At 41.7% G+C, this 24,528-nt stretch overlaps 2 protein-coding genes across 12 annotated transcripts in view; one reads left to right on the top strand and one right to left on the bottom strand.

Moving 5' to 3' along the window:
* Positions 1–24,528, top strand: part of CCDC66 (coiled-coil domain containing 66) — an 82,564-nt gene that overhangs the window by 56,381 nt on the left and 1,655 nt on the right. For 3 of the 7 annotated variants that reach the window (XM_053296302.1, XM_053296298.1, XM_053296300.1), the window contains 3 exons: positions 5,185–5,222; positions 14,697–14,968; positions 16,289–16,410. In XM_053296302.1, the coding sequence (XP_053152277.1) occupies positions 5,185–5,222; positions 14,697–14,968; positions 16,289–16,410 (432 nt within the window). Of the gene's footprint in view, positions 1–5,184; positions 5,223–14,696; positions 14,969–16,288; positions 16,411–24,528 lie in introns of those variants that run through there. The other 4 variants (XM_053296304.1, XM_053296299.1, XM_053296301.1 and 1 more) reach the window with 2 other exon arrangements.
* The window catches only part of TASOR (transcription activation suppressor), a 166,930-nt gene continuing 146,326 nt past the window's right edge, over positions 3,925–24,528 (bottom strand). Inside the window, exons 24-30 of one of the 5 annotated variants that reach the window (XR_008316188.1) lie at positions 16,866–16,957; positions 16,283–16,565; positions 15,979–16,006; positions 14,890–14,956; positions 13,317–13,469; positions 12,003–12,210; positions 3,925–7,723 (exon numbers count right to left, since the gene is read on the bottom strand). The gene's annotated coding sequence lies outside the window, so the exon portion shown is untranslated. Of the gene's footprint in view, positions 7,724–12,002; positions 12,211–13,303; positions 13,501–14,889; positions 14,957–15,978; positions 16,007–16,282; positions 16,566–16,865; positions 16,958–24,528 lie in introns of all 5 variants that reach the window. The other 4 variants (XR_008316189.1, XR_008316187.1, XR_008316186.1 and 1 more) reach the window with 4 other exon arrangements.

The raw sequence follows: 24,528 nt of genomic DNA, 5'->3' as shown, positions 1-24,528 counted from the left end.
AGTGTGTTGTTCATCTGGTTCTTGTGTGGATTTTAGGAACTTCTGATTGAAAACACTCTGCGCAGGTGCTCAATAAGATGCAGGCCCCACTGCTTGCCTCAAAGCAATCGTAAGCATGAGCATATAAGGTTGAGCCAGGAGATGTCATAATCAACATTATATTAACATAGTGGAAAATACTTCTATTCTGAATTTTCTCTGAGGTGGAAAATTAATAGGTTTTCTAAAATTAATAGGTTTTCCTCACACATAATTATGGAAAGCCGTTCATGCCTCTGAAACTGCTGCAAGCATGCCTCAACTGCAAACAATAGTTAGAGCTTCTTTTTAAGAAGAGATGAATAAAACAGGTAACTTGGCACTTTAAAACAGATTTGCTGTAGCCAATAATCTGTACATATGCCTTTATGTTTCTGAGAGAAGGAACTTTGACATACTGAGGAGAATGAGTAAGTAAGTATGTATATTCTATAATGCCAGTCACACACACAAAGATAGCTTTAGGTCATTTTATGGACAAAGCTGAAATTTTGTGTCAACAGTTAATCCAGTGGAGTTTACTTCTAAGTAACAGGTTTAGTCCATCCATATTTAGGGTGGAAATGGAGGAATCTTATTTTAGTACTCTTTCAATATGTAAAGGATACATCATCTATAAAGGTCAGCAATTTAATGTGAGAGCATGCTAGAGACTGCCTGTGCTCTGCATTCTAGAAAGATAAGTAATTTCTTCTCTTTTGGATTGATAAATCTTAGGAAAAGGTGGACATACACGATTCTCAAACTGTCAAGAGTAGGCTAATTCTGCTTCATCTTCACAAGAACTCTCGTTAGATAGACTTAAAAGTGTTTTACACAGAAGTAGCTGTTCATATTAATATGACTAATTGGAATGTACAGCTTGACATTATTATTTAACATGTATTATTTAACATATTTCTATACCGCCCAAAACTTGTCTCATGATTGTTTACTAAGAAGTAAGGCCTGCTGACTTAAAGTGTGGGGGCTATAACTCAGCAGTAGAACACAAGCTATGGGTGCAGAAGGTTCCTGGTTCAATCCTTGTCATCTCCAGGTAGGGCTGGAAAAAATGGTATGCAAGCCTGGAGAACTGCTGTCAGTCAGTGCAGAAAATACTGAGCTAGAAGGACCAACATTTGTTTCAGTACAACTTCACACAGGTTCAGGTGAGGCTTTCTACTACATGTGGATAAGATTGCAGCCCATTATTAGCTTCTGGATTTTAGGGATGTGCACGGAACTGCGGATGTGAGGTTTGATGCCGGTGGGGGTGCCACTTTAAGAGCAGGGGAGGGTGCACTCACTCCTCCTGCTGGCGCTCCTTCCCAGTAAAAATCTTTGGAGAGGCAGTGTACCCCCCTGCCGCCCCTTCCCCATCCTCGGCTGGAAGTACAACTTCGGGGAGGGAGCACTGGCGGGAGAGGTGAGTGCACCCTCCCCCGCCCTTAAAGTGGCACCCCCACCGGCACTGCACTTCAAACAGGCTCCGGTGTTCGAACCTGTTCAGAGGCCCGTAAAAGGGCTGCTGAACAGGTTCGTGCACGTCCCTACTGGATTGCGCATCTAGATTTGTACTCTCTGACCTCCATAATGGGTGCCTTATTTTTAAGACTAATTATTTTAATGAACTAATTTGCCACTACAATGTGCAGAACATCCCTCTTGGATTTTAGGTAGGTTAGCATATAATAATTTGAACTGAGCAAGAGAAGTTTGGAAGAGGAGCCTGCTAAATAGCTTAAGGCTCAGAATAGTGGCATTTATTCATGTTGGGAATTTCATTAATAATAGAACCTTTTCCAATATACAAATAAGTGGCTGATAATCTAGTTACATAGATGTGCACCCTGAGAGTCACTAAAATCCCATTCATTAAAATTAAAATCCATTGATTTTAAAAAGAAATAACTAGGTATGCAAGAAAGTAATTTGCATTCAGAATTATTTACTAGTGCTTGACACAGATATATCTAAGAAAATGGTTCAGCTATAAACTGACAATAGTTTTATGTGCCCTTGTTTAATAGAATGTATATCCTGCCTTTCACTGCAAGCAGCTTTAAGGTATCTTACAATAAAAATAATCAAATAAATCTTAAATGCATTCACTGCATTTATGAAGAAATAGCTTATCTGTGTACCATTGTGCTACAAACCAAAACAAGCAGCAAATGCCCACCTCTTCAGTGACTGTTCACTGGGTTACTATTGGAGGGTTTTCCCATGCAACCATTGGTGTCTCAGTCACAAGCTGAAGTAAGAGGCTAACAGCTCAACCCTCATGGTGGGTAGAGACTACCAGGAGAAAATTTCTCCAGAAAACTGCCACTGAAGAAAACTTGATAGAGTCAAAACGTGTATGGTGAGAATATAGGACTCATCAGAAATTATTACATTTAAGCCTTAGAATGATGCTTCTCCATGTCCTGATTTTTCACTGTAAGGCTGGCTCTGTGTGTCTGTGTACATTTGTGCACGTGCAGATGGGTGCAACAGCCTTGCTCCTAGAGTTCAGAGAAGAAAAACGCATCTTCCACAAAATGGAAAACATAAGAACTTTACATTTAGAAGTTTGCAGAATTTGCATAGAGGTGGGAACAAAGAGTGTTGCAGGAGTATCTCAGTCGGTGTCTGTGGAAGTCATGCAGCCACATCTCACGTAGTGACCTCTATCAATGAATGTACAATGTTAGGAAAGAATCATGTTTGAAAATAAAATGTAAGGGCTAGAAAATGTAAGAACATTTCAACACAAATGCAGTTGAAGGGAATTGCTTCAGACTGCCTACAATGGAGAAGCCAAAGTGCAATGAACTGATTTATTTATTTATTGCACATTTATTGTGCAATAAACTGATTATTCAGAAAGCTCCTTAGGCTGCTATCCTGCCAATACTTACTTACAATACTGGGAACCTTTAGATTTATTCTAATTCTAATCTTACACTCCATAAACAAAAGCTCCTATGCACAAGAGGAGAGTTGCACTCATGGAAAGACCCCGTCCAAAAGTGCAGCTCTTTTGTTCACAAAGTGCAAGGTTAGGATATACTCCATTATGTATTTAGTTCAAATAAATGGCTAATACTTGTGCATTTATTTATTTTGTACATTTTTATGTGCTACCTTCTCAGTGGTTCAGGCTGATGTGCAATATAAAAACTAGTTAGCAATTAAAAAGTCCCAAAGAGACAAGATCAGCAACAAAACAAAAACCTCCCCCAAACCCTTCAAATCCTGATTGTGTCTGTCCACTGGCCCCTGGAGTACTCTTATGCATCCCTACCTCTGACATATTTATAGGCCTTAACACACTGTGGTTGCTTTGGAAAACTCATGTTTCTCATTCACTTCAGTCATTTACTCTAAATCCTAGCCTACCTCACAGTGTTATTGTGAGGATAAAAAGGAGATAACCCCTATGTAAACATTCCATCCTGAGCTCCTTATAAGAATGGGATACAACTATAACAACTTGTTATAGGCCTATCTGGATTGATGGTCGTAAAATGGACACTTCCAATCCTTTCCCCGATCTATATTTACTACTAAGGTTGCATGCCATTTGCTTTTTTCCATAGAACATAAGGGAATGACTGAAAACTATGCCATCAATCTAGCCCCAACTGTTCATCTGAACACCATCTGCCCTGGGTCTGGTTAATGGAAGCCAGAACGTGAGAAAATGGGAGAATAGGACAGAATGTTGGGGAGAAGGTTTTACTTACACATGTACACTTGCAATGAAATGTTGCAGTGCAGCTTCAGCCCCTAAGAGGAGTGTTCTTGATCAAGGCTCTTCTTTGCCTCAAACAATAACTTGGTAGTGCTATTCAGGGCTTGGAGACGGCAGAAGGAAATGACACCTACTTCTGTACTATGTAATGACAGCCTTAAAACTGAGCTCTTTATTTATTTATTATGTTTATACTGCCTGATATGAGCATCTCTAGGCAGTGTACAGAATTAAAACACAACAAATATAAAACAAAATAAAAACTGTTAAAATTTAACAAATTTAAAAAACAGTATCTCATAAGATAAAAAACAATTTAAAATTAATTTGTTAAAAGTCTGGAAAAACAGGTGCATCTTGAGGGCCTTCCTAAAAGCAAACAGAGAAGGTGATACTCTTATTTCAACAGGGAACATATTTCAAAGTGAGGCAGCCACAGAGAAGGCCCAGTCCTGAGTTGCTACCAAACGAGCTGGAGGCAACCGTAACCAGATCTCTCCAGCTGATCTTAATAAGCGACAGGATTCATGACATGCTATATAGCGATAGGTGAGGTGATCTAGAAAGTAGGAAAATAAAAATTTCCTTTCCCCTTTCTCCCCTCCTAAAGCTGCTTCATACAGTACTGAGGAGAGGGTTTTTTTTAACCTAATGGCATGCTTCCTCCAACCCTAAAACTTCCCCTGGAATACAATAAGTTCCTAGGGTTTGATTTTCTTCCCCCTCTTTCCCCTCAATTTTCATTCCATAGGTCCTGGAAGTCACTTTGTCAGGATGTCGTTTAGAATTAACAGTTCTGTTTCTTTGCAAACAAATACACCTCTGCATGCCAAGGGTATACTCCAAGTATGCAGGAAACCATTGTCTTATATTTGGATAGCTCCATATTACTTCCAAATGATAAGCATAGGACCACGCACGTTATATACTAGGGAGTATGACATAAGTCTCTCACCCATGAATGTGCCATAAAAATGCCAATCGAGGAGAGGAGAGGAGAGCTGGTCTTGTGGTAGCAAGCATGACTTGTCCCCTTAGCTAAGGAGGGTCTGCCCTGGTTGCATATGAAAGGGAGACTTGAAGTGCGAGCACTGAAAGATATTCCCCTCGGGATGGAGCTGCTCTGGGAAGAGCAGAAGGTTTCAAAGTTCCCTCCCTTGCTTCTCCAAGACAGGGCTGAGAGAGTCCTGCCTGCAACCTTGGAGAAGTTGCTGCCAGTCTGTGAAGACAATACTGAACTAGATGGACCTATGGTCTGACTCAGTATATGGCAGCTTCCTATGTTCCTACATTCTAACATGGTGATTTTTAACACTCAAAGCTGAAATGAAATGCCTTCCAAAATACCTTCCAAGCTAACTAAGGTATTAATTACAAAATAGAGAGGTGAGAAAAATCATTTATTTATTTTGGTCTTATTTTAGGAAGAATCATCATCTAAAAACAACCTGATTGAGCAAAGGTAGGTATCTCCTTAAAAAAAAAAATTAAAGAGAAATGTTTTAGTTAGATAAAGAAAAAAAAGTAGTTTTAATTCTAAGTTCACTAGATCATGGTTTCATGACTTTTGGATATCAGCTTTAAAATATACAAATGGCTGCCATCTGGACTAAAGAAGCAAGGATGCAGCAAGAGGTTACTCCAAATACAGCCAGAGGCTTCCCCACCAACACAGTGCATGTGTGTGTACAGGGGAGCAATTTTGCTGATATTTCCTACTTTGGGAAGTGCTCTTTGCCTTCCAAAAACATTTTTGGAAGGCACAGGGCACATCCCAAAGCAGGAAGGGTCCATATGAACACTTTCCCGCCCCTCGTATGTATGTTCCCGCCCCTGCAGTAGAGGAGAAGCTCTGGTGGCACATTCACATTGCATTAGATGTCAGCCAAATGATTCTAAATTCTACTACAAAATTTTATCTTTATGGACAAAGACTACTTTGAGAATCCAAATGTAAAATCTGCAAATTTTCAAGTACCATGCAGACTGAAATGTGTCTTTTAATGTCAAAATCTAATTTATTTCTTGTTATTTATATAATGCCATCAGTGAACTTGACCCTGTCCTTTCACAAAAGATGATCTCTGTGGTGGAACTTTACAATTTAAAATTTAGACAAGATGAGGGAAAGTATCGAAGGCTAAAAAGGGATAAATATAAGCAAATATACTTGGCTTCATTTCATAATTTCAAGCTACTTCATAATCCCTTAGCTGGGAATTAGTCGAAAGGCTTAACAAAAAAGGGAGCATTAGAGCTAAAATGGCACCACCAAAGGCATAGGTTTCAATCACATACATAATGACTTAATCCAAATTTTAAAGAGGAGTACTCTGAGATATCCTTTGGGCCTAAGTTGTACATGTTTCAATGCAATTTTATATAATTTTGTTATTTTCATATTATTTTCACCCAATTTGTTTAAAAAGTGGTGAAGTAAGGTTTAATCTTAAATTGACTAAATGCCAAATAACTCTATAAATCTGTGGAAACCAGCTGGAATCTAATGTGAGGGAGAATAAGATCAGCTTTATTGGTCCACAGCTCTACTCCACTCAATTCTCTATTGACTATTCTGGATCATGTGACAAGAAGTGGACTGAATAGCTTGCAGGACCAGAAATAAATTAGTTCTCATCTAATGTTACCATTAGCTCTGGCTTCACTGTTCAGAGATAGGTTTTGCTATACAGGAGAACCTCAGTATTTGCGGGGATTCTGTTCTCCGCAATTACCGCAGATTAAAAAAACATGAATGCTGGATCACTGGGACAATGGGATCGCAGGGGTTAGGTTCCTGGAGGCAGGAAAAATGCAAAATAAAGGTTTTGAAGGGCAAAATACAGTCCTCTACTGTGTTCTTCAGGCCTCCAACAATCCAGCAACGTCCACCAGAAGTCAGAAATAGTCTGTTTTTCAGCTTTCCCTCATTTTTCAGTTTTTAGTGCAAATGAGCCACAAAATGGCTCTGTTTCACAAATGGTGGCCGGAAATGACCTCTGCAGTCATTTCCGTCTGCCTCCAACTCATGGATATGCAGAATTAACCCTTTGTGGGTTGGCGAGGTCAGGTATCAATCACCTAACTGCAGATATGCGAAACTGCGGATGGCAAGTCTGCAAATATGTAAACCGCCCTGAGCCATTTTGGAAGGGCGGTATACAAATCAAATATTTATTTATTTATTCATTTATTCATTCATTCAATTTCTATACCGCCCTTCCAAAAATGGCTCAGGGTGGTTTACACAGATAAATAATAAACAAATAAGATGGCTCCCTGTCCCCAAAGGGCTCACAATCTAAAAGAAATATAAGAGAGACACCAGCAACAGTCACTGGAGGTACTGTGCTGGGGGTGGAGAGGGCCAGTTACTCTCCCCCTGCTCTATAAAGAGAATCACCACGTTAAAAGGTGCCTCTTTGCCAAATAAATAAATAAATAAATAAAATATGGAGTTTCTCCTGTATGCCTGGTTTCTGACAAGCTAGTTTGGGATGAAAATTTAAAATTAAGAGTGGGTCAAAGGTTGCATTATGTTATGTTCATGTTCTATTTGAGACCATTTTAGCATCTTCTGCAAAACAAGAATAGCTTTTGTCAGTACCCAGTATAACCTAGTATAAAACATAAAGCCACTTCTTTGACATTCAGTTTCTGTTTTTAAATGAGTAGCAATAACCATCCTATAATGTGGAACGCAAAACCTTGAAATCTTTGTGGTGGACTGGTATTATTCCCAAGATGGGTTCTGCGCCTTGCAGTTGCTCCCACAGAAGGATTCACTAGCTCCTTGAAGTGCTCTGAAGCCATGCCCTTCGCACACAGAGTGCATTTGGTATTTTTGGCACCATAGTGCTGTTTCCCTCAGTTCTTTTCTGTTCTCTGTTGTGCAATATGCAGAAATGTTGTTCTGTCCTCTGAGGAATCTTCCTCAGAGATTCACTCCTTCGTCCATGGTTCCTGGAAAACAAAAAATAGTGTATTCTTTTATTATTTGGCTTCTGGATCACTTTCTCAACTTCGCTTTTGTCTTCGGTATTGGATTTGTTTGCCTCCAGTCTAATGGACTAAAATAATAATAATTTAAAAGGTGTTTTGCATGCTGTGGCACTTTACCCTCATCCCAGTAGGCAAAACTTGTGCCTTCTTTGCCTGGGTGAGGACCACATTGTTCGGTCCTGTAAAATTTGTCTGTCCTTTTCAAAACAGACCCGGAGAAGTCGGAAATTGCATTTGATGGCTGCCCTGTACAAAACTGTCCTGCACCCACTGACTCCAATGCTGTCAACATCAGTGTTGATGCTGTCGGAGCCAAGTCCAACCTCCAAACCTCTACATGACTCTTCCTCTGGTGCTTTTAAGAAACTGTGGGATCTCCCTTCAAAACCCCATCATAAGCACCACAAGAAACAAAACCTTAAGGAGGGCGATGCTTCGCCACTTGCTATACCCCAGAAATAATCTTCAGTGTCTTTGCCATCGATGTTGACATCGTCTTCAGCATCAAACCAACCAACTCCATCTTCAGCTTTACTGCCTTCAGCTTCCGTTTTGACATCAACTTTGATATGGGCATCGATGGCTGTCAGGCCATGTCCCTTGTCATCAAAGTCTTCTGTGTCAATGAGTCTGCTACCTTCATTAGTACCATCGATGTCGATGCCTTCTGCTGTCCAGGTCAATACGCTCTCATTCGTCGTCCTCTCCTGAGGTAGTTGAAAGATCTTCCTCTGCTCCACCATCAACATCAGGTTTCCTTCCGACTCTGACATGGGCGTTGTTTGCTACTCCAACCTCAGCCGTGGTTTTGGAAGTTCATACTTCTCCATGTCCAAATCTGCTGTCACCTTCCTCCATTGTTGACAAGCCCCGACAACCACCTTCTTCTTTGGCATTGATATCACCAGTCTTCAGTTCCTATTTTCTCTAGATGTCAAGGGACTTTGATTCTATCCTTGGATTCTCCTCTGACTACAACTTCTGGATCCACCTTCAAAGGTTTTTTGCTTCATGGCCTCGATATCAAGGATGAGTCCGACGCTGAGATACCTAAAGTACCTAATACATGGTCTGCATCTCCTGCCAAGACCAAACCTATTTGCTCTCCTTCTCATCTGCCATCACAAGCATGGAAACACAGTTTCTCATTGCCAACTTACTCTCCTTACCATATGAAGCTGGACTATTGGGGCTCTCCTGGAGCCCTTGACCCGGGTTACATCCATTGGTTGAGAAGATTTCAGGACCTGATGTATGCTCCTTCGCCTTCTCTTCCCTACGATTATGCTCAGTTTAGATTATGGAAATTAAAGAAATTAAGGTCCTCTGCTTCATCTCAAGGACCGCTCCCCACTGGCTCTTCTCCTTTCAAGCATCCCTTAGATCATCCTCCTGTTGCTCAGCCTTCACCATCTCAACCTGCAGCTCCATCTCCTCCTGCGACTCCAACCCATAGTCCTCTTCCACCTGAGCACCTTGCTGTTCCATCTTCCCCTCAGGGTGTCCCTTCTGTCCCTGAAAAACATATCTGGTATGAGGATCATGTTTCTATCTCTGAGTCGGATGACGACTCAACTATCACCACAACTCCTTCAGGCACCTCACCTGATGACAATATACCTAACAACCCTTCAGTCTCTCCTACTGAAGATACTAAATCCTACAAGATCCAGGTCTCTGGAATGGCTAAGGTCCTTGGGCTGGAGCTGAAGTCACCTACTAAGATGGTCAGCAACCCAGTATACGATTTTATACAAGCTCTGCATCACATCATGCTCCTGGTCATGAAAAATTCAACTAAATTAGCTCAGGATGCTCCTTACTCTTCTGCATCTACTTCTCAATGACTGGAAACATTTTATAGGGTGCAAGAGGAGGATTGTAAGTTTTTATTCAAGCACCCCCCACCTAACTTTGGTGGTAGATTGTGCACTCTCCACTAAGTCAGGAAGAAAACATTTGGCTCCGGTCGATAAGGAGGGCAAGAAGTTGGATTCTGTGGAACACAAAATTTATTCCTCTTCCTCCCTTTGCATGAAAATATTGAATTATATCATCTCTGTGGCCAAATTCCATTCTAGGATTCCATTCAGGTCTGGAGGAGCTTCAAGACTGATATGCAGAATGTTCCTGCACCTCTGCAATTTCTGTTTAAAGAGTTTATCTCGTAAGTCTGCAGACATAATCCACCAATCTCTCAGTATGGCCAAACATCTTACTGAGACTGAATCCCATACACTTGTCAGTGCCATTTCACTTCGCAGATATGCTTGGCTCTGTTCATCCTCCCTTCAGCTGGACATGCAGGATAAAACTGCAAACTTACCTTTAGATAGTGAAGGCCTTTTCAGTGCTGAAACTGATGATATCATGGCGCGCATGGAAAAGTCCATATTGACTGCCAGGACCTTTACTTCTGCTACTACACCACATTCCTACTCACAATGCTTCTACAGACCTGACAAGACTTAGGGTCCCATTAACAGATCAGATCGTAAAAACTACCATCGTTCTTTTCCACAATCTCAAAGGTGACTGTTTTCTCAATGCCCCAAACAAAAAACAAAGCCTAGAGGCACAGATGTTTCTAAGCAGAACCTTTGACTCCTCCATCACCTTGTCCATTGGACCTGCTCCTTCCTCTATCCGGCTCACTCCCCACTTAGCATCCTGGCATCTTATCACCTCTGATACCTGGGTGCTAAGTATTGTCTCCATTGGCTACGCCATAGTTTCTCATCCCACCTCCCTTCCTTTGAATAAAACATACCCTTACAATTCCTACGCTCTTAGCAGAGGTGCAGGAACACTTATCCAAAGGAGCGATGGAACCAGTCTCACCAGAATCCCAGTGGTCAGGGTTCTACTCCTGATATTTTCAGGTTCTGAAAATATATAGTGACCTACATCCAGTTCTGGACCTACGCTCCCTGAATGACTTCATACACATCAGAAAATTCCAGATGCTGACTTTGCAACAGCTCCTCCCCTTTCTATCAGGGGAGGGATGGTTTGCCACTCTGGATCTAAATGATGCCTATTTTCACATCGGCATCTTCCCATGGCACAGGAAATATCTATGTTTTACTGTGGGGGACTAGATTTTTCAATATACCGTCCTTCCTTTCAGCTTGTCCATGACTCTTTGCATGTTCACAAAATGCATGAGCACAATTATCGCCCATCTGCGGACTCAAGGGATATCCATCTTCCCTTGTTTAGATGATTGGTTAATCACCTCGTAAGACAAAGACCTGCTGTTGGATCATATCCCCAAGGTTCTCTCTCTGTTGGACACCCTAGGCATCCAGGGTCAATTGGAAGAAGGCCAACCTGTCTCCTCAACATTCCCTTCCTTACCATACTCACTGTGAAGCTCAAACATGCTTTTGTGCTACAAGACCATCAACTAGCGATACGAAACATTATCCACTCTTTCCTCTCCAACCCAACCCAGCCCGCAAAATCCACTGAGCACCTCCTGGGCCTGATGGTTTCCTCTATGTTGACAATGCACTATGCCAGATTACGTATATGATGCCTTCAGCTATGGCTACTGTTGATATTCACACTGAACATAGACAACCAACGCTTAAAACTTATGATACCCTAACCTGTCTTGCACTCTCTTCACTGGTGGACTCTTCCAGAAAACTTCAAATTTGGCTATCTGACAGGCTGGGGTGCTCACTGTGTGCTCAGGACCTTTTGAACCATCAACAGGCATCTCTGCACTTCAACTTCCTGGAACTTCTGGCAGTCCTCGTGGCTTTAAAGTCATTCCTTTCCATCTTGTTGGGCAAGACTGTCCAAGTGCTGCTGCTGGACAACACCACAGTCATTGCACACTCAAACTGTCAAGGGGGCACAGTTCCTAGGTCTGTTCAACTGGCTGTTCAACACTGTGATTGCTGCATTCGCCACCAAATCTCCCCCAAAGCTCTCCACATAAAGGATGCCAACATCATCTTGGTGGACAGCCACAGCAGAGACTCCAGCACAAATGGGAACTTTTCTCTTCCATCAGTGGTTGTACTCCTTGAATGGACCTCTTCGCTACCCAGCAGAACAAAAATGCCCACTTGTTTGTTTAAGAGCTGCAGTGGGGATAGGGTCTCTGGGAGATGCATTCCAGATTCCTTGGACAGGCAGCCTATTCTAACGCTTCCCACCCTTCCCAATCGTATCCAGGGTCTTAAGCAAGATATTGCTCCAAAAGACAAGTTGCGTTCTACTCAACCCATGGTGGCCAAGGCAGCCCTGGTTTCCTCTCCTCTTCCATCTGTCTCCAGGGTTCCACCGTTATCTCCAACTCTGTCCAGATCTCCTGCATCAGTATGAAGGGAGGGTCCTTCACCACAGCTTCAAGACACTGAATATGACTGTGTGGAGATTTTAAATAATATCCTCCTTCACGAAAGGAAAGCCTCTACCAGGAACAATCACAGCTGTAAATGGAAAATATTTTTCATTTGTGCACGGTCCAAAGGCTTTGATCCCTCCTCAGTGCCTGTCTGCCAGGTACTTCTCTACCTCAATTCTATCAAGCAAACAAGTCTATCCAATTCCTCTGTGAAAATACATACATCAGCCCGGTCAGCTATGCAGCCTGGTTGGAGTTCCACATCCCTTTTCTCCCACCCGGACTGTAAGTGTTTTCTGAAGGGACTAAATCTTTTCCCTTCAGTTAGGCAACCTGTGGAACCCTGGAGTATCTCTTTGGTCCTCTCTTCATTAATGGAAGACCCCTTTGAGCCCTTCTCTTCAGATACCTTTAAATTACTCACTCTCAAAACTGCATTCCTCATCGCAAGGACGGTTAGCGAACCCAACACCATGAGGGTTGATGTCCCCTTTACCACCTTCTATCCCAATAAAGTGGTGATGTACACTGGCCCTGCTTTCTTACCCAAGATAGTGTTGGACTTGCATATTAATCAAGACATTATATTTCCCACTTTTCTCTTGAACCCATTGTCACCTCTTGAATGTTCTTTGCACTCTTTGGATGTTTGGGGGGCTCTTTTGTTTTACATGGCCTGAACTAAGGACTTCAAGTGATCCAACAGACTATTTGTAACTTTTTGAGGACCTCACTAAAAGCCAGCCCATCTCCAGACAGAAACTGACCAAATGGCTAGTTCAAGCTATCCTTCTCGGTTATGAAAAAGGACTGCCCCCGCTTTCTGCGATCAAGGCACATTCCACCAGGGCAATCGCCACTTCAACTTCTTACCTGTCTGGAGTTGGCTTTACTGAGATCTGCAAGGCTGTCACCTGGTCTTTTGACCAGCCGGTTATCAAACACTATGCCCTCGACTTCCACTCTGTGGCTGAGGCTGGTTTCAGGCATGCAGCCCTCACGAAGGATCTGTAAATCCTGCCTCCTTCCTTTGGGGAGCTAGCTAATCACCCATGTTGGGAATGATACCGAACAACCACAAAAATAAACAGGTTACTCACCTCTAACTTTTGATATTTTGGTGGTCCAGTATCATTCACAACACCTCCCCAACCTCCTCAATGATTGGATGCTCTTACCTTATTTCCTTACCTGTCTCTTCTGACCAAAACTTCAGTTCCACGATGTCCGTCCAGGAACTGAGGAAAACAGTGCTGTGGCATCAGACACCAAGCGGGCTCCATGTGCAGAGGGCTTGGCTTCAGAGCGCTTCAAGGGAGCTAGTGAATCCTTCTGCAGGAGCAACTGCACAGGCGCAGAGCACATGTGAATGATACTGGACCACCAAAAGATCAAAAGTTACAGGTGATCAACCTGTTTATACTCAACATGAGAAACAGCTGTTTTCTAGTTAATCCTTTTTTTACTGAGACAATCTGTTTACGAGCAGGAAGCAATTATGTCTGATGTTCTCATTCAACTGGCTCATAACTCAACACAAAAACCTTGTTCAAGTGTTATTGAAACTGGGTACAGGTACAGGGCAAATGGGAGCATGCCATCTAGCAACACCCCCTACCCATACCACTTTCCCTGGGTACAACGTTGGTACGACAGGCAAGCACAGAACCCAGGGAGAGTTTCTCCCTGTGATTAGGACTGCTGGCAAATCTGTGTTCCAAATCATAGGGAGAACCCTCTCCCCAAGCTTAGTGCTGGTCTCTGCAGACAAATACTATACACGAGAGAACAGGGGATATGGCTTAGGAGCATGCAGACATGGGGCATGGCTAGCTGGCGCACTGCTGTTCATCTTGGGCACACTGTACTTAGTTTGATAACTCCTGAACAGGGTGTGTGTGTGTGTGTGTGTGTGCACAAACACACACACACCCCTTCTTGATTATCCAAATTACTTTGCCCTTCAAACATTACTCCAAGAAATTTTTGCTTGTCTCTCTTCCATTCCATAGTCTGCTCTGATCCCTGTAGTATATGTCCTTAATTTTCTTTGATACTTTGCATTGCAGTCATTTCTTCAAATACCTATTTTACTGTCTCACTTAAATTTCTAGCTTTTTCTCAGATATCAAGTAAATTTAGCGTTAAATGGAAGCTCTAGCAACTAGTGGCTTAAGTCATTCATTGTCTGATGTCCTGGAAAATCTAGTTCTCTACAGTTAAAATGGGGCAAAGAAAAAGAATCCAACAAAATTCCAAATATTTAGCTATAAGCAGAGCTACTGAATACATGCTGGGCTGCTGCAGAGCACAATATTGAATGTTCAGGTAAGCTAGGGCTTTTAGGGATGACTGAGCAGAGAAAAACAAGATATCATAGCTTGGACATACTGCTAACTGGAAATATGGAGATCAAAATAGTTTTGCTGAATACATGTTAAGAAGCCCAAAGAAATAAGAAGTTCAGAGCCTTCCCATGTGCATAATTAGTATCAATACTGTCAGTGAAATCAGTGCAACTCTCTGCTTGAGATTAGTTACTGCAGTTGGATTGTTTGTTCTTTTACACAGATCTGAATCACCACCTGTTCCAGCAGTTAAAAATAAACAAACAAAGGCTTCTGATTTTCCAGCTCATGATGGAAGCGAGGACAGTATCTACACAGATAAGCATCAGAGTGAAAGACTTTGTCCTTGTGCTGAAACAGAGAGGCCACCTTCATCTCACTTTGTTCCCTATGTACGAACAAATGAAGTATATTACCTTGATCCAGATGCACTTATGACTAGACCTTCGACGCATGATCTGCAATACCAACAGCTGAATGGTACTAAAATACAGAGTGAGAAAATGCCTGAAATAAGTTAGTCTGCCATAAAACCATGTGCTTAAAACATTTCAGTATTTTATCTTAATAACTAGCTTAACCCACACAGAGCATCTGCACAGTAGTATTTGATTGCTCCGCTCATCCCCTGCCACAGCCCCCCTCACCTGAGCTGCACTCCTGCTTCTCCATCCTGTTGCTTCCATACCCCTCACCCCTCTTGGTCACTCCTCCATCCCTTACTCGATTCCCCAAACCCCTTTTGGTCACAGCTGCAGCACTGCTGGCACCTATTGGCCAAGCTGCAGCCCCCTATCCCCAGAGACCCCCCCACCCTCACCCAAGCCCTGCTCTCACCCACCCCCGGAGCAGCAGCAGCAGCGGTTGACTGAGCCCTTCCTTGCTGCCGCCACCGGCAATGCCCCTAATTCCCCTCAGGCCGCTGACAGGCCCGGGCCCGTCCCTTGCTTGCCTGCCTCCCCCCACCAATGGCCTCGGTACCTCAAACAGCAGCAGTGGTTGACTGCGCCCTTCTTTGCTGCTACTGCCGCCATAACCGCTCATTCCCCTCAGGCTGCTGACAGGCTCAGGCCCATCCCTCACCCTTCTCTTTCTCTTTTCCCCTCCCTTCTTTCTCTCTCTCTCTCTCCTCCACTTGCTCTTCCCCTCTGTCTTTCTTCCCCTCTTTTTTCTTTCTCTCTCTCTCTCCCTTCCTGAGTTAACAGATCTTGTTTCCTCATCTAATTCACACAATGGCAGTCTCCTTCTAAAGGGGCTCTTTCCTCCCTCACGACTGCTCTCTTTGCAGACCCCTCCCCTCCCCCCATATATATCCCTCTCCTCTACAATCAAGAAGATCTTCCAACCAGTAACAGTTGCATTCCAATTGATTTTAACCATCAAAGGCTTCTCCTCCCTATCTGCATATGGAATCCCCACTGCCCAGTCACCATGGTACCACAGGCTCCTCCCCCCATCTGCATATGGAATCCCCACTGCCCAATCAGGTGCTTCTGCTCACATACTCTCATGAGAGCTGCCACGCAGGTACGCCTTGGAGAATGAGAGAGAGAGAGAGAGAGAGAGAGATATGCTGGTCATAATCCGGTGTTGTTCCAGTGCACTTAAAATAAATTATATAACTTTTTAGAAGCATTACAAATATATTAAACATTTGGTTGTTTTGGTACCCTACATATGCATTGCCTTCTTTCCATATTCATCTGAAGTTAAGGCAATCTAAAAAACCCAGAAACCTCTCCCTTGCAGAGTTTTCAGAAATGCATAACATTGATTACTTACAACACAGTTAACCTCGTTTATATTTACCTTTAGATGCACTCCATACACCACGACAGATTTTTAGCTCCGATCATATAACGGATCCACTTTTTAATCCTAACGTGGTGAGAAACAGGCAGCAAGCCATACTCAAAGGACTCTCGGAACTACGGCAGGTATTGCATAAGCTAAATTTACAGTTAATATTGTAGTGTTTGCATAATTAGAATTTTCTACATTATTTAGTCTTCTGTCTTGATTTTCTCATGAGTTCTTTTCTCATCCTGTCCTCTTATCATGCAGTTCTTTTGACTTTCTCTGCTGGCATTCTCTGAGGGGGAGGGGAAATATTCTCATTTAGTGGGACCACATCATTTGACAACCTAATAAGTGTGTATTTCCTATATTGATTCAGTATTTTGGCTCTCTTGTCAATATTGCATTTTTACTTTGCGGAACATATTTGTAATAAGGTTACTATAGAATAAGGAATTTAATACTTTTTAGTACACACACAAGCCATGCACACTAATTTACACGTTATGCAAAACTGAAGTGTAGAATTTTGGACTGAAACATCTGAATGAGAAAGATGAAGAAAGATGTAAAAACAAATCACCATTCAACTTACCCTGGAGTTATTTCTCTAACCATTCACTGATGCTGTAATCAAGCTATCATCTGGAATCAACTCTTCAGCATGTTCCTTTGTTAAGCAACCTGCTATGACAAAGAGAATGCAAGATCAAAATTGTGTATACAAATGTTTATTGTAAAAAGGAACACAGGTTCATATTTACCATCAATATTTTCCTGGATGCACAACCAACAGCACTAAAAGTTAAACAAGTTTTTATTTTCAGTTGCACTGCAAATGAAAAGCATTTCTTAATTTATACTCTGCCTTTCAGCCTAGAATAAGGTCCTCAAAGCAGCCTTGAATCAGTATTTTGTGAAAAGTCTATTAATTAACAGGAAAATATTAGATTTTTCTACAGAAGAACAATTTCATTATTAAAGCCCTCTTTACATTTTGAGTATATTTCCTATTTACATTTTTAGTAATTTGAATGTCTTCGAAGAACTGCATAGTTCTTGCTTGTACATAGAACAATTTCATTATATAACCTTTCTATTTAAAAATTAATATCATAAACCAAATGCACTCATGAAGATTGGGAGTTGTTGGGGAAGGGGAACACATTAAACACAAAATTATAAAATAGTGAACTTGACAAAATATATTGGACCTATAAGCTCCTTATGTAGTTGTGTATGATTGTCCACAATTCAGCTGCAATTTTATTTTCAGTCTGACTTTTATGAGGAATAATTACAAGGAGATGGTGATCAGATCACAGTCATTGGTCATACTGCAGTTCTTTTGTGATGCGTGATTTCATTTTGTGCTGCATCTGTTGTAAGACTGTTGTGAGCTTTATTGAGGATATAAAGCTGAAAACCCAGTTCACTCCAGTAATGCAAATACTTGTTTAGTAGTATATGCTGCCAAATGGAGACTTGAAAAATGTATTGTCTCAAAATTACATAAACATTCTGTCCCGGAGACCAGAAGAGTCGGTATCAATGATTTTCTGTTCATCAATATTTCGTAACTACACATTGCCGTCATGGTTTAGCAGTCTTGAGTTCAGAAGTCTTGAGTTCAGAAGCAAGAAACATTTTCCATCTTCTTTAAGCTGAGTGAACGTTGTTTGAAACTGCATGAGCCACATTTAATGACAGCTTACATAGTATTTAACTTGTGGTGGTGGTGGTGGGGATTCTGCCCATCCTGATATATTGCAAGAATGGCCGGGCTGTTCTAATTAATGAAGACTTCCTGTTCCATTGACCAAGGACCTTCATACCCTTAACACCACATGCTCAAAATCATGTGATAGTACATGTGCAGTTCCTTTTATGTCTTCTGGTTTCTAAATGCTTGGTGTACCAAACCATTTTCTTTTCAAGCATTGTTCTCATTCTTTATGAAGGCTTGTCAGCTTTCTACAATGACATCAGATTCTGAAATGTGACAAAATTATTTCCCCTTCATTTTGGGGGGGAAAGAGCTTGATTTGGTAGATAGTTGGCAATAGGCCACCTTTGTAATGATGGGTTTGTAGCATTCCTCTGGATAAAAGCAGGGACAAAGAATCCACTGTGTGGTCTGCTAAGAGAGTTATCTATCCTCTGTGTGGTAATCCAAGAAAGTTATAAAGGTTCAGATGTATCCAGCATTTGAGACCCCCGCCCTTGACCACATAGGCTTAATTCAGAAGGGCAGACACAAATAGGTATAGATGCAGGATTTTGTGGATTATCCATGTATATCCTAATGGGTTCCCACTCCGGTTTGTCAGGGTGAATTCTTTCAGCCTTGATTCTCCTAAGGTAAACTCATGAAACAGTGGAACATTTGTGGCAGTATGCATTCATCATGTTAGTGCTCTTGTGGGGTTATGTGGATTCTTGCATGGAGAGAGCAGTGCTACCCAACTAACTCTGCCACATCATGCAAGCATGGCTACTGTGGGAGCATGATTGCTTGCTTGTTGGGTCTTCCCACTTATTTCACAATTAATCTCTGCTGGTATATGTTGTATATCAATACAACATATACCACCATACATGGCAGCAGTGCAGTTCTGTCTAGACCTATGTTAAAGCTTATGTTTTCCATACTGGGGATGGGGCAGGGGGAGGAACCTCATTTTTCTGCTTGAGCTTTTAATCTCAGTTGTCTTTTCCAGGTGTTCTAGCCGCCACTTTTTTTGTTAATCCTGTTGTCAATAAACTGGATCTACCTCTTTCTATTTTTTGGTATATAGTATCCTTAAGCACACTCTAAACTTTTCTTTGCTGGTATTTAGCAGCAGAGAACAATTTTCATAACAGCAATCCTTTGCTACCAGTGAATTATTTTTTGTCTCAGTGGACATCCAAGAACAGATGATGGCCCTCCTACACAAAGAAGTCTACAACATATAAGACACAGTTGTACATTTCCTCATGTTTAATTCACTTTTGGTTCCAATATCTCAAGAGGAGTGGGAATCAGCAGCACATCCCTGAGTCAGTGAATAACTTAGGCACACACCTAAGTTGAAGTGTGCAAGCAATCCCGGCACTTTAAGCTTACAAGAAAAGAACTTCTCTTCAAAATAAGAAACTTGTCAGAACAAGCTGTAGTGCTGATGTTCCTCAGTCCTACACAGAACCTCTCTAGAATATAGTGAAAACTAGGGTGACATAGAGAGCTTATGTTCATTCAGCATACAGTAATGTAGGCATTACACCTTTGCAAGCCCTGATTTCTTTGATATGAGGCATGATTTCCTGCTTGTCTGGAAAATGCTGTCCTTCCAAGTCCAGCTGTAGTCTCTTCTTGGCAGATAAGTAGCCATTCCAGATTTATGTTGTTCAAGATTTGTTGAGTTAAACTGCTTAGGGTCTCTCTTCACATAATGTAGTGGGCCAGTTCAAACAGCCATAAGTACTTCTGTGGGGATCATTCTATAGGACTTTCCACTTTGGTCCTCTTCACACGTTTTAAGAACAGAAATCAGTCCCCTTGGCTTTTTCTTACAGTGCAAGTTGCCATATTCTTGATGGTACTGTGGGATGAGCAGACCCTGCTCTATTAAAGGGCGGGAGCTAGGGTGCCACTTTGACTTAAAAAGGAATCCAAACTTGTTAGCACCTCTCTGTGCAAATAGTATAAAGGTAAAAAGGAAAGGTTGTGCTCTTAAGTCAGTGTTGACTCCTGACGACCACAGAGCCATGTGGCTTTCTTGGTAGAATACAGGAGTGGTTTACCATTGCCTTCTTCTGCACAGGTATGAGATGATGCCTTTCAGCACTTTCCTATATTGCTGTTGCCAGATATAGGAGTTTCCCATATTCTGGGAAACATGCCAACGGGGATTCAAACCAACACCCTCCTGCTCTCTAGGCAGGTTGCTTCCCCACTGCGCCAATAAGTGGCATGCAAATAGTATACATTGGAATAATGTAGGTAAAAATGAAGGGTACCAAAGTTAATATTAAACTGTTACTACAACTATTAATGTTACAGGTTTTAGAAAAACATCTGAACATGATGCAACACCTGTGTCTTTTTAAGCAGCAAAACTCAACTATGATAGGATCAGATAGTAAATTAGCTAACTGAGGGATCCAATGCAGGTTTCTTCAAATAAGATCTAATAATAGCCTCCTTAAGACAAGGAGGCATCCTGTCCTCCCTCAGAGAAGCATTTATTATGTTTACCAGCCCTTTTCTAATAATATGACTGCCAGGTGAAATAAGCCAAGTTGGGCAAGGGTCAAAAGAGCAGGTGGTGGAGCGTACAGTCTGATGCAGTTTGTCCACATCTTCAGAAGTAACAAACTGGAAACGATCCAATTCAATCCTACAAGAGGGGTTTGCTGGGAACCTCAACAAGAGACTGAAGTAATTGGAGTCTAGTTCAGCGCAAATACAAGATATTTTATCTGCAAAAAAGTTGACTAATGGTTCCAAGTTCAAATTCAAGGTGGAGGGGGCATGAACTAGACCCTCACAACCCTAGACAACTCAGCTTGATGTGAATTTGCAAAGGCAATGCGGGCACAGAAGAACCACTTCTTTACTGTCCGCACTGCCAGAGCATAGATCCTCAAATGAGCTCTGTGTTGCAATCTATCAGATTCGTGCAGTCTTCCTCCACTTGCGCTCTAGTCATCTGTCTCACTGCTTCAACTAATTACAGACCTGTCTCTAAGCTTCCTTGTTTGGGCAAGGTGATTGAGTGAGTGGTTGCTTCTCAGCTCCAGGCAGCTTTGGCTGACACAAATTATTTAGAACCTTTCTAGACTGGCTTCCGAGTGGGTTATGGGGTTGAGACTGCCTTGGTTGGCCTGATGGATGATCTCCAATTGGCGATCAACAGAGGGAGTGTGACTGCTGATCCTTTTGGATCTCTCAGCTGCTTTCAATACCATTGACCATGGAGTCCTGCTGGTTCACTTGAAGGAGGTGAGATTGGGTGGCACTGTTTTACAGTGGTTCTGTTCCTACCTTTCTGGCAGATTCCAGATGGTGTCACTTGGAGACTGTTGCTCTGAAAATCAAGAGCTAAAGTGTGGTATTCCACAAGGCTCCATACTGTCTCCAATGCTTTTTAACATCTACTTGAAACGGCTGGGAGAGATCATCTGGAAGTTTGGTCTGGGGTGCTATCAATATTCTGATGACACCCAGATATATATTTTCCATACCAAATTCATCAGGAAATGGCTTGACTTCCCCCCCGCCCCAAGTGCCTGCCTGGAGGCGATATTGGGCTAGATGAGAGATAACAGGCTGAAGTTGAATCCAAACAAGACGGAGGTGTCATCTGTACGGGGTTGGAATCCAAGAGATGGTTTAGATCTGCCTGTTCTGGATGGGGTTACACTTCCCTTAAAAGACCAGGTTCGTAGTCCGGGAGTGCTTCTGGATCCCAAACTCTCCCTGGTTTCTCAGGTTGAGGCTGTGTCCACGAGTTCCTTCTATCAGCTTTGGCTGATATATCCATTACTGGAGATAAACGACCTTAAAACAGTGGTGCATATACTGGTAACCTCTAGACTTGACTACTGTAATGCACTCTACGTGGGGCTGCCTTTGTACATAGTTCAGAAACAACAATTGGTTCAGAATACAGCAGCCAGATTGGTCTCTGAGTTTACCCGTAGGGAACACATAACACCGATTCTAGAAGAACTGCACTGGCTGCCAATATTTTTCTGAGTGAAATATAAATTACTGGTTATTACCTATAAAGTCCTTAATGGTTTAGGTTCAGGGTACTTAAGAGAGCACCTTTTCTGTCATGAACCCTGTTGTCACCTATTAAGATCATCTGGAGAGATCCAATTATGGTTGCCACCAACTCGTTTGGTGGCAACTTGGGACCAGGCCTTCTCTGTGGCTGCCCCAAGGCTTTGGAACTCACCCCCTTCTGAAATAAGAGCATCTCCTTCTCTGTTTGTTTTTATCAGGACCCTGAAGACATATGTATTTCCCCAGGCTTTTAAATGAAACCAAATTTTTAAATTTTAATGTGTTTTTAATCTATTATGATCTATCATCTTTTTGTTGAATTTTAAATATTTTATATTATGTTAATTCTGTACACTGCCTAGGGATTTCTGTATTAAGCAGTATATAAATTAATTAATTAAGGCCATAGCGGAACTAGATTCTGCTGAGACTTATTAAGCACTTGTCATGTGGTTCAGTTGTTCCTTATTTTTAGATGTTGCAAAGAGTGAAGTCAGCTTCAGTGTATTTAGCATGTGCTGAGTTTTTAGCAGCTACTCATAAACAAATGATGCTGTTACCAAATGGAAATGTACAACACTAATCTCTGGTTTGGCTAGAGTACAGTTGGACCTCGCTATCCACAGGGGTTCCATTATCCGCTACTACTGTGGATACCGAGGCATTAAGTTGATGGAATGGAATAGCGGGAGGGGTTAGGTTCCCAGAGGCTCAAAAACCATGTTTTAAAGGGCAAAATAAAGTGCCCTACTCTGCCCTGTGGGCTTTCAGTAGCCCAATCATGGCCCTACCAAGTACCAAAGTCCCTTTTTTCTGCAAAAAATCACAGAGGGAAATTGCTGGTTTCAGTACAAAAGAGCCACAAAATGGCTCCTTGTCATAAAATGGGGGCTGGAAGTGATCTCTGATGTAATTTTCAGGTGTCCAAAACCACAAATACATGGGGTTTGACCCTTTTGTATCCACAGATAATGAGATTGGGTAACAGTTGGTGGACCACAGATAGCAAAACCGCGATTAGCGGAATCACATATGGCGAGATCCACTATATGAGATAGCCACAAATGTTTTCTTCAGGATGTCTGATTGTCTGCTTAAAGATACATAGTGAACCAGAGCTCTGGGCACATGTTAAAAATAACCAACTATAATGGGTTCAGAGGAGAGAAACAAGGATTGTAGTCGGCTGTGGATGCCATCCTATGAGGAATGGCTAAAGAAGTTGGGTATATTTAGTCTAGAGAAGAAAAAATGGGGGAAAGGCGTGATTGCTGTCTTTAGACATGTAAGAGGTTGTCACATAGGAAGAGTGTCAAGACTCTTTGTTCTCTGTTGCTCTTGCGGCAGGATTAGAACCAATGGATTGAAATTACAAGGAAGCAGATTCAGGCTAGACATTAGGAAGAACTTCTTGATGGTAAGCACTTTTCAACAGTAGAACAATCTGCCTGGGCAATGGTAGACTCTCCTTCACGGCAGGTTTTTAAACAATGACTGAACAAGGATGCTGTAGCAATTTCCTGCTCTGGGCAGGAGGTGTGGATTAGAAGACCTTCAAGACACCTTCCAACTCAAAAATTATATGATTGTAATGGAAAATGTGTTTTTTATATGTTGCATTTGGGTGCATTTTTTTCTCCCCAGTAGATACTGGGAAATAGGCCACCTTTCTCACAGAACTGAATGTAAGGGATGATGTAACTTGGTGCAACATAGAGTAGGGTAGATCAACTTGCAGACAGAAAGATAAGAATGCCAGTAGTTAGGTCTCAAACCCAACATAAATATTTCTGATAGTATCATTCTTCTTTCCCTACCATTCTAGAATTGAATTACTGATTATCTTATTGTGTCTTTTGCACAGGGAGATTTACAAATCCTTATAGCTACATTCCTGAAAGCTTATTCAAAGAGTAAGCTCAAGAAAATCATTTTTGCTGGACACTATCAGGATTCATACTTTACTCTATTTTGCCCTTGTCTAAAACCATGTTATTCTGTAATGTTGTACAGTATATTTGTGTTGCATAGTAGCAAATGTTTTCCATAAAGATTCCATGCCATGGTACAAATATTCACGTTTGAACCTGGCAATTCTATTTACTTCTTCCTGCAACTGAATTTTAAAACATTTGAAAATGTAATACTTAGATTTTGGACAGTGTGCAAATGTATATCCTATGATGTGTTCCTCATTCACAATTAAAATTCAGTTTTCTAATTAAGAAGCATCAAGAAGTCAGAGGATGAGCCATACCACAGCAAAATAAAGAATTGGTGCTGAAGAATGTAACTTCTCAGATATAAGATTTTTATATGGAACTTCAAATCTAGCTCAATAGCATGTGTGTGGCCCTATATGAGAACAGATTGGTACAATCCACCAGAAATCTCTTAATTTAGAGAGTGTAGTTATAGACAATGTAATGAACCTCTAGACATTTATTTTAGCAGGGCAATGGCGATTTTGTGTCATTGTAGT

This window comes from Hemicordylus capensis, chromosome 2, assembly GCF_027244095.1.
Source record: "Hemicordylus capensis ecotype Gifberg chromosome 2, rHemCap1.1.pri, whole genome shotgun sequence".
NCBI lineage: Eukaryota > Metazoa > Chordata > Lepidosauria > Squamata > Cordylidae > Hemicordylus > Hemicordylus capensis.
The sequence above is the reverse complement of the archived record's forward strand: the minus strand, read 5'-3'. Positions and strand labels throughout refer to the sequence as shown.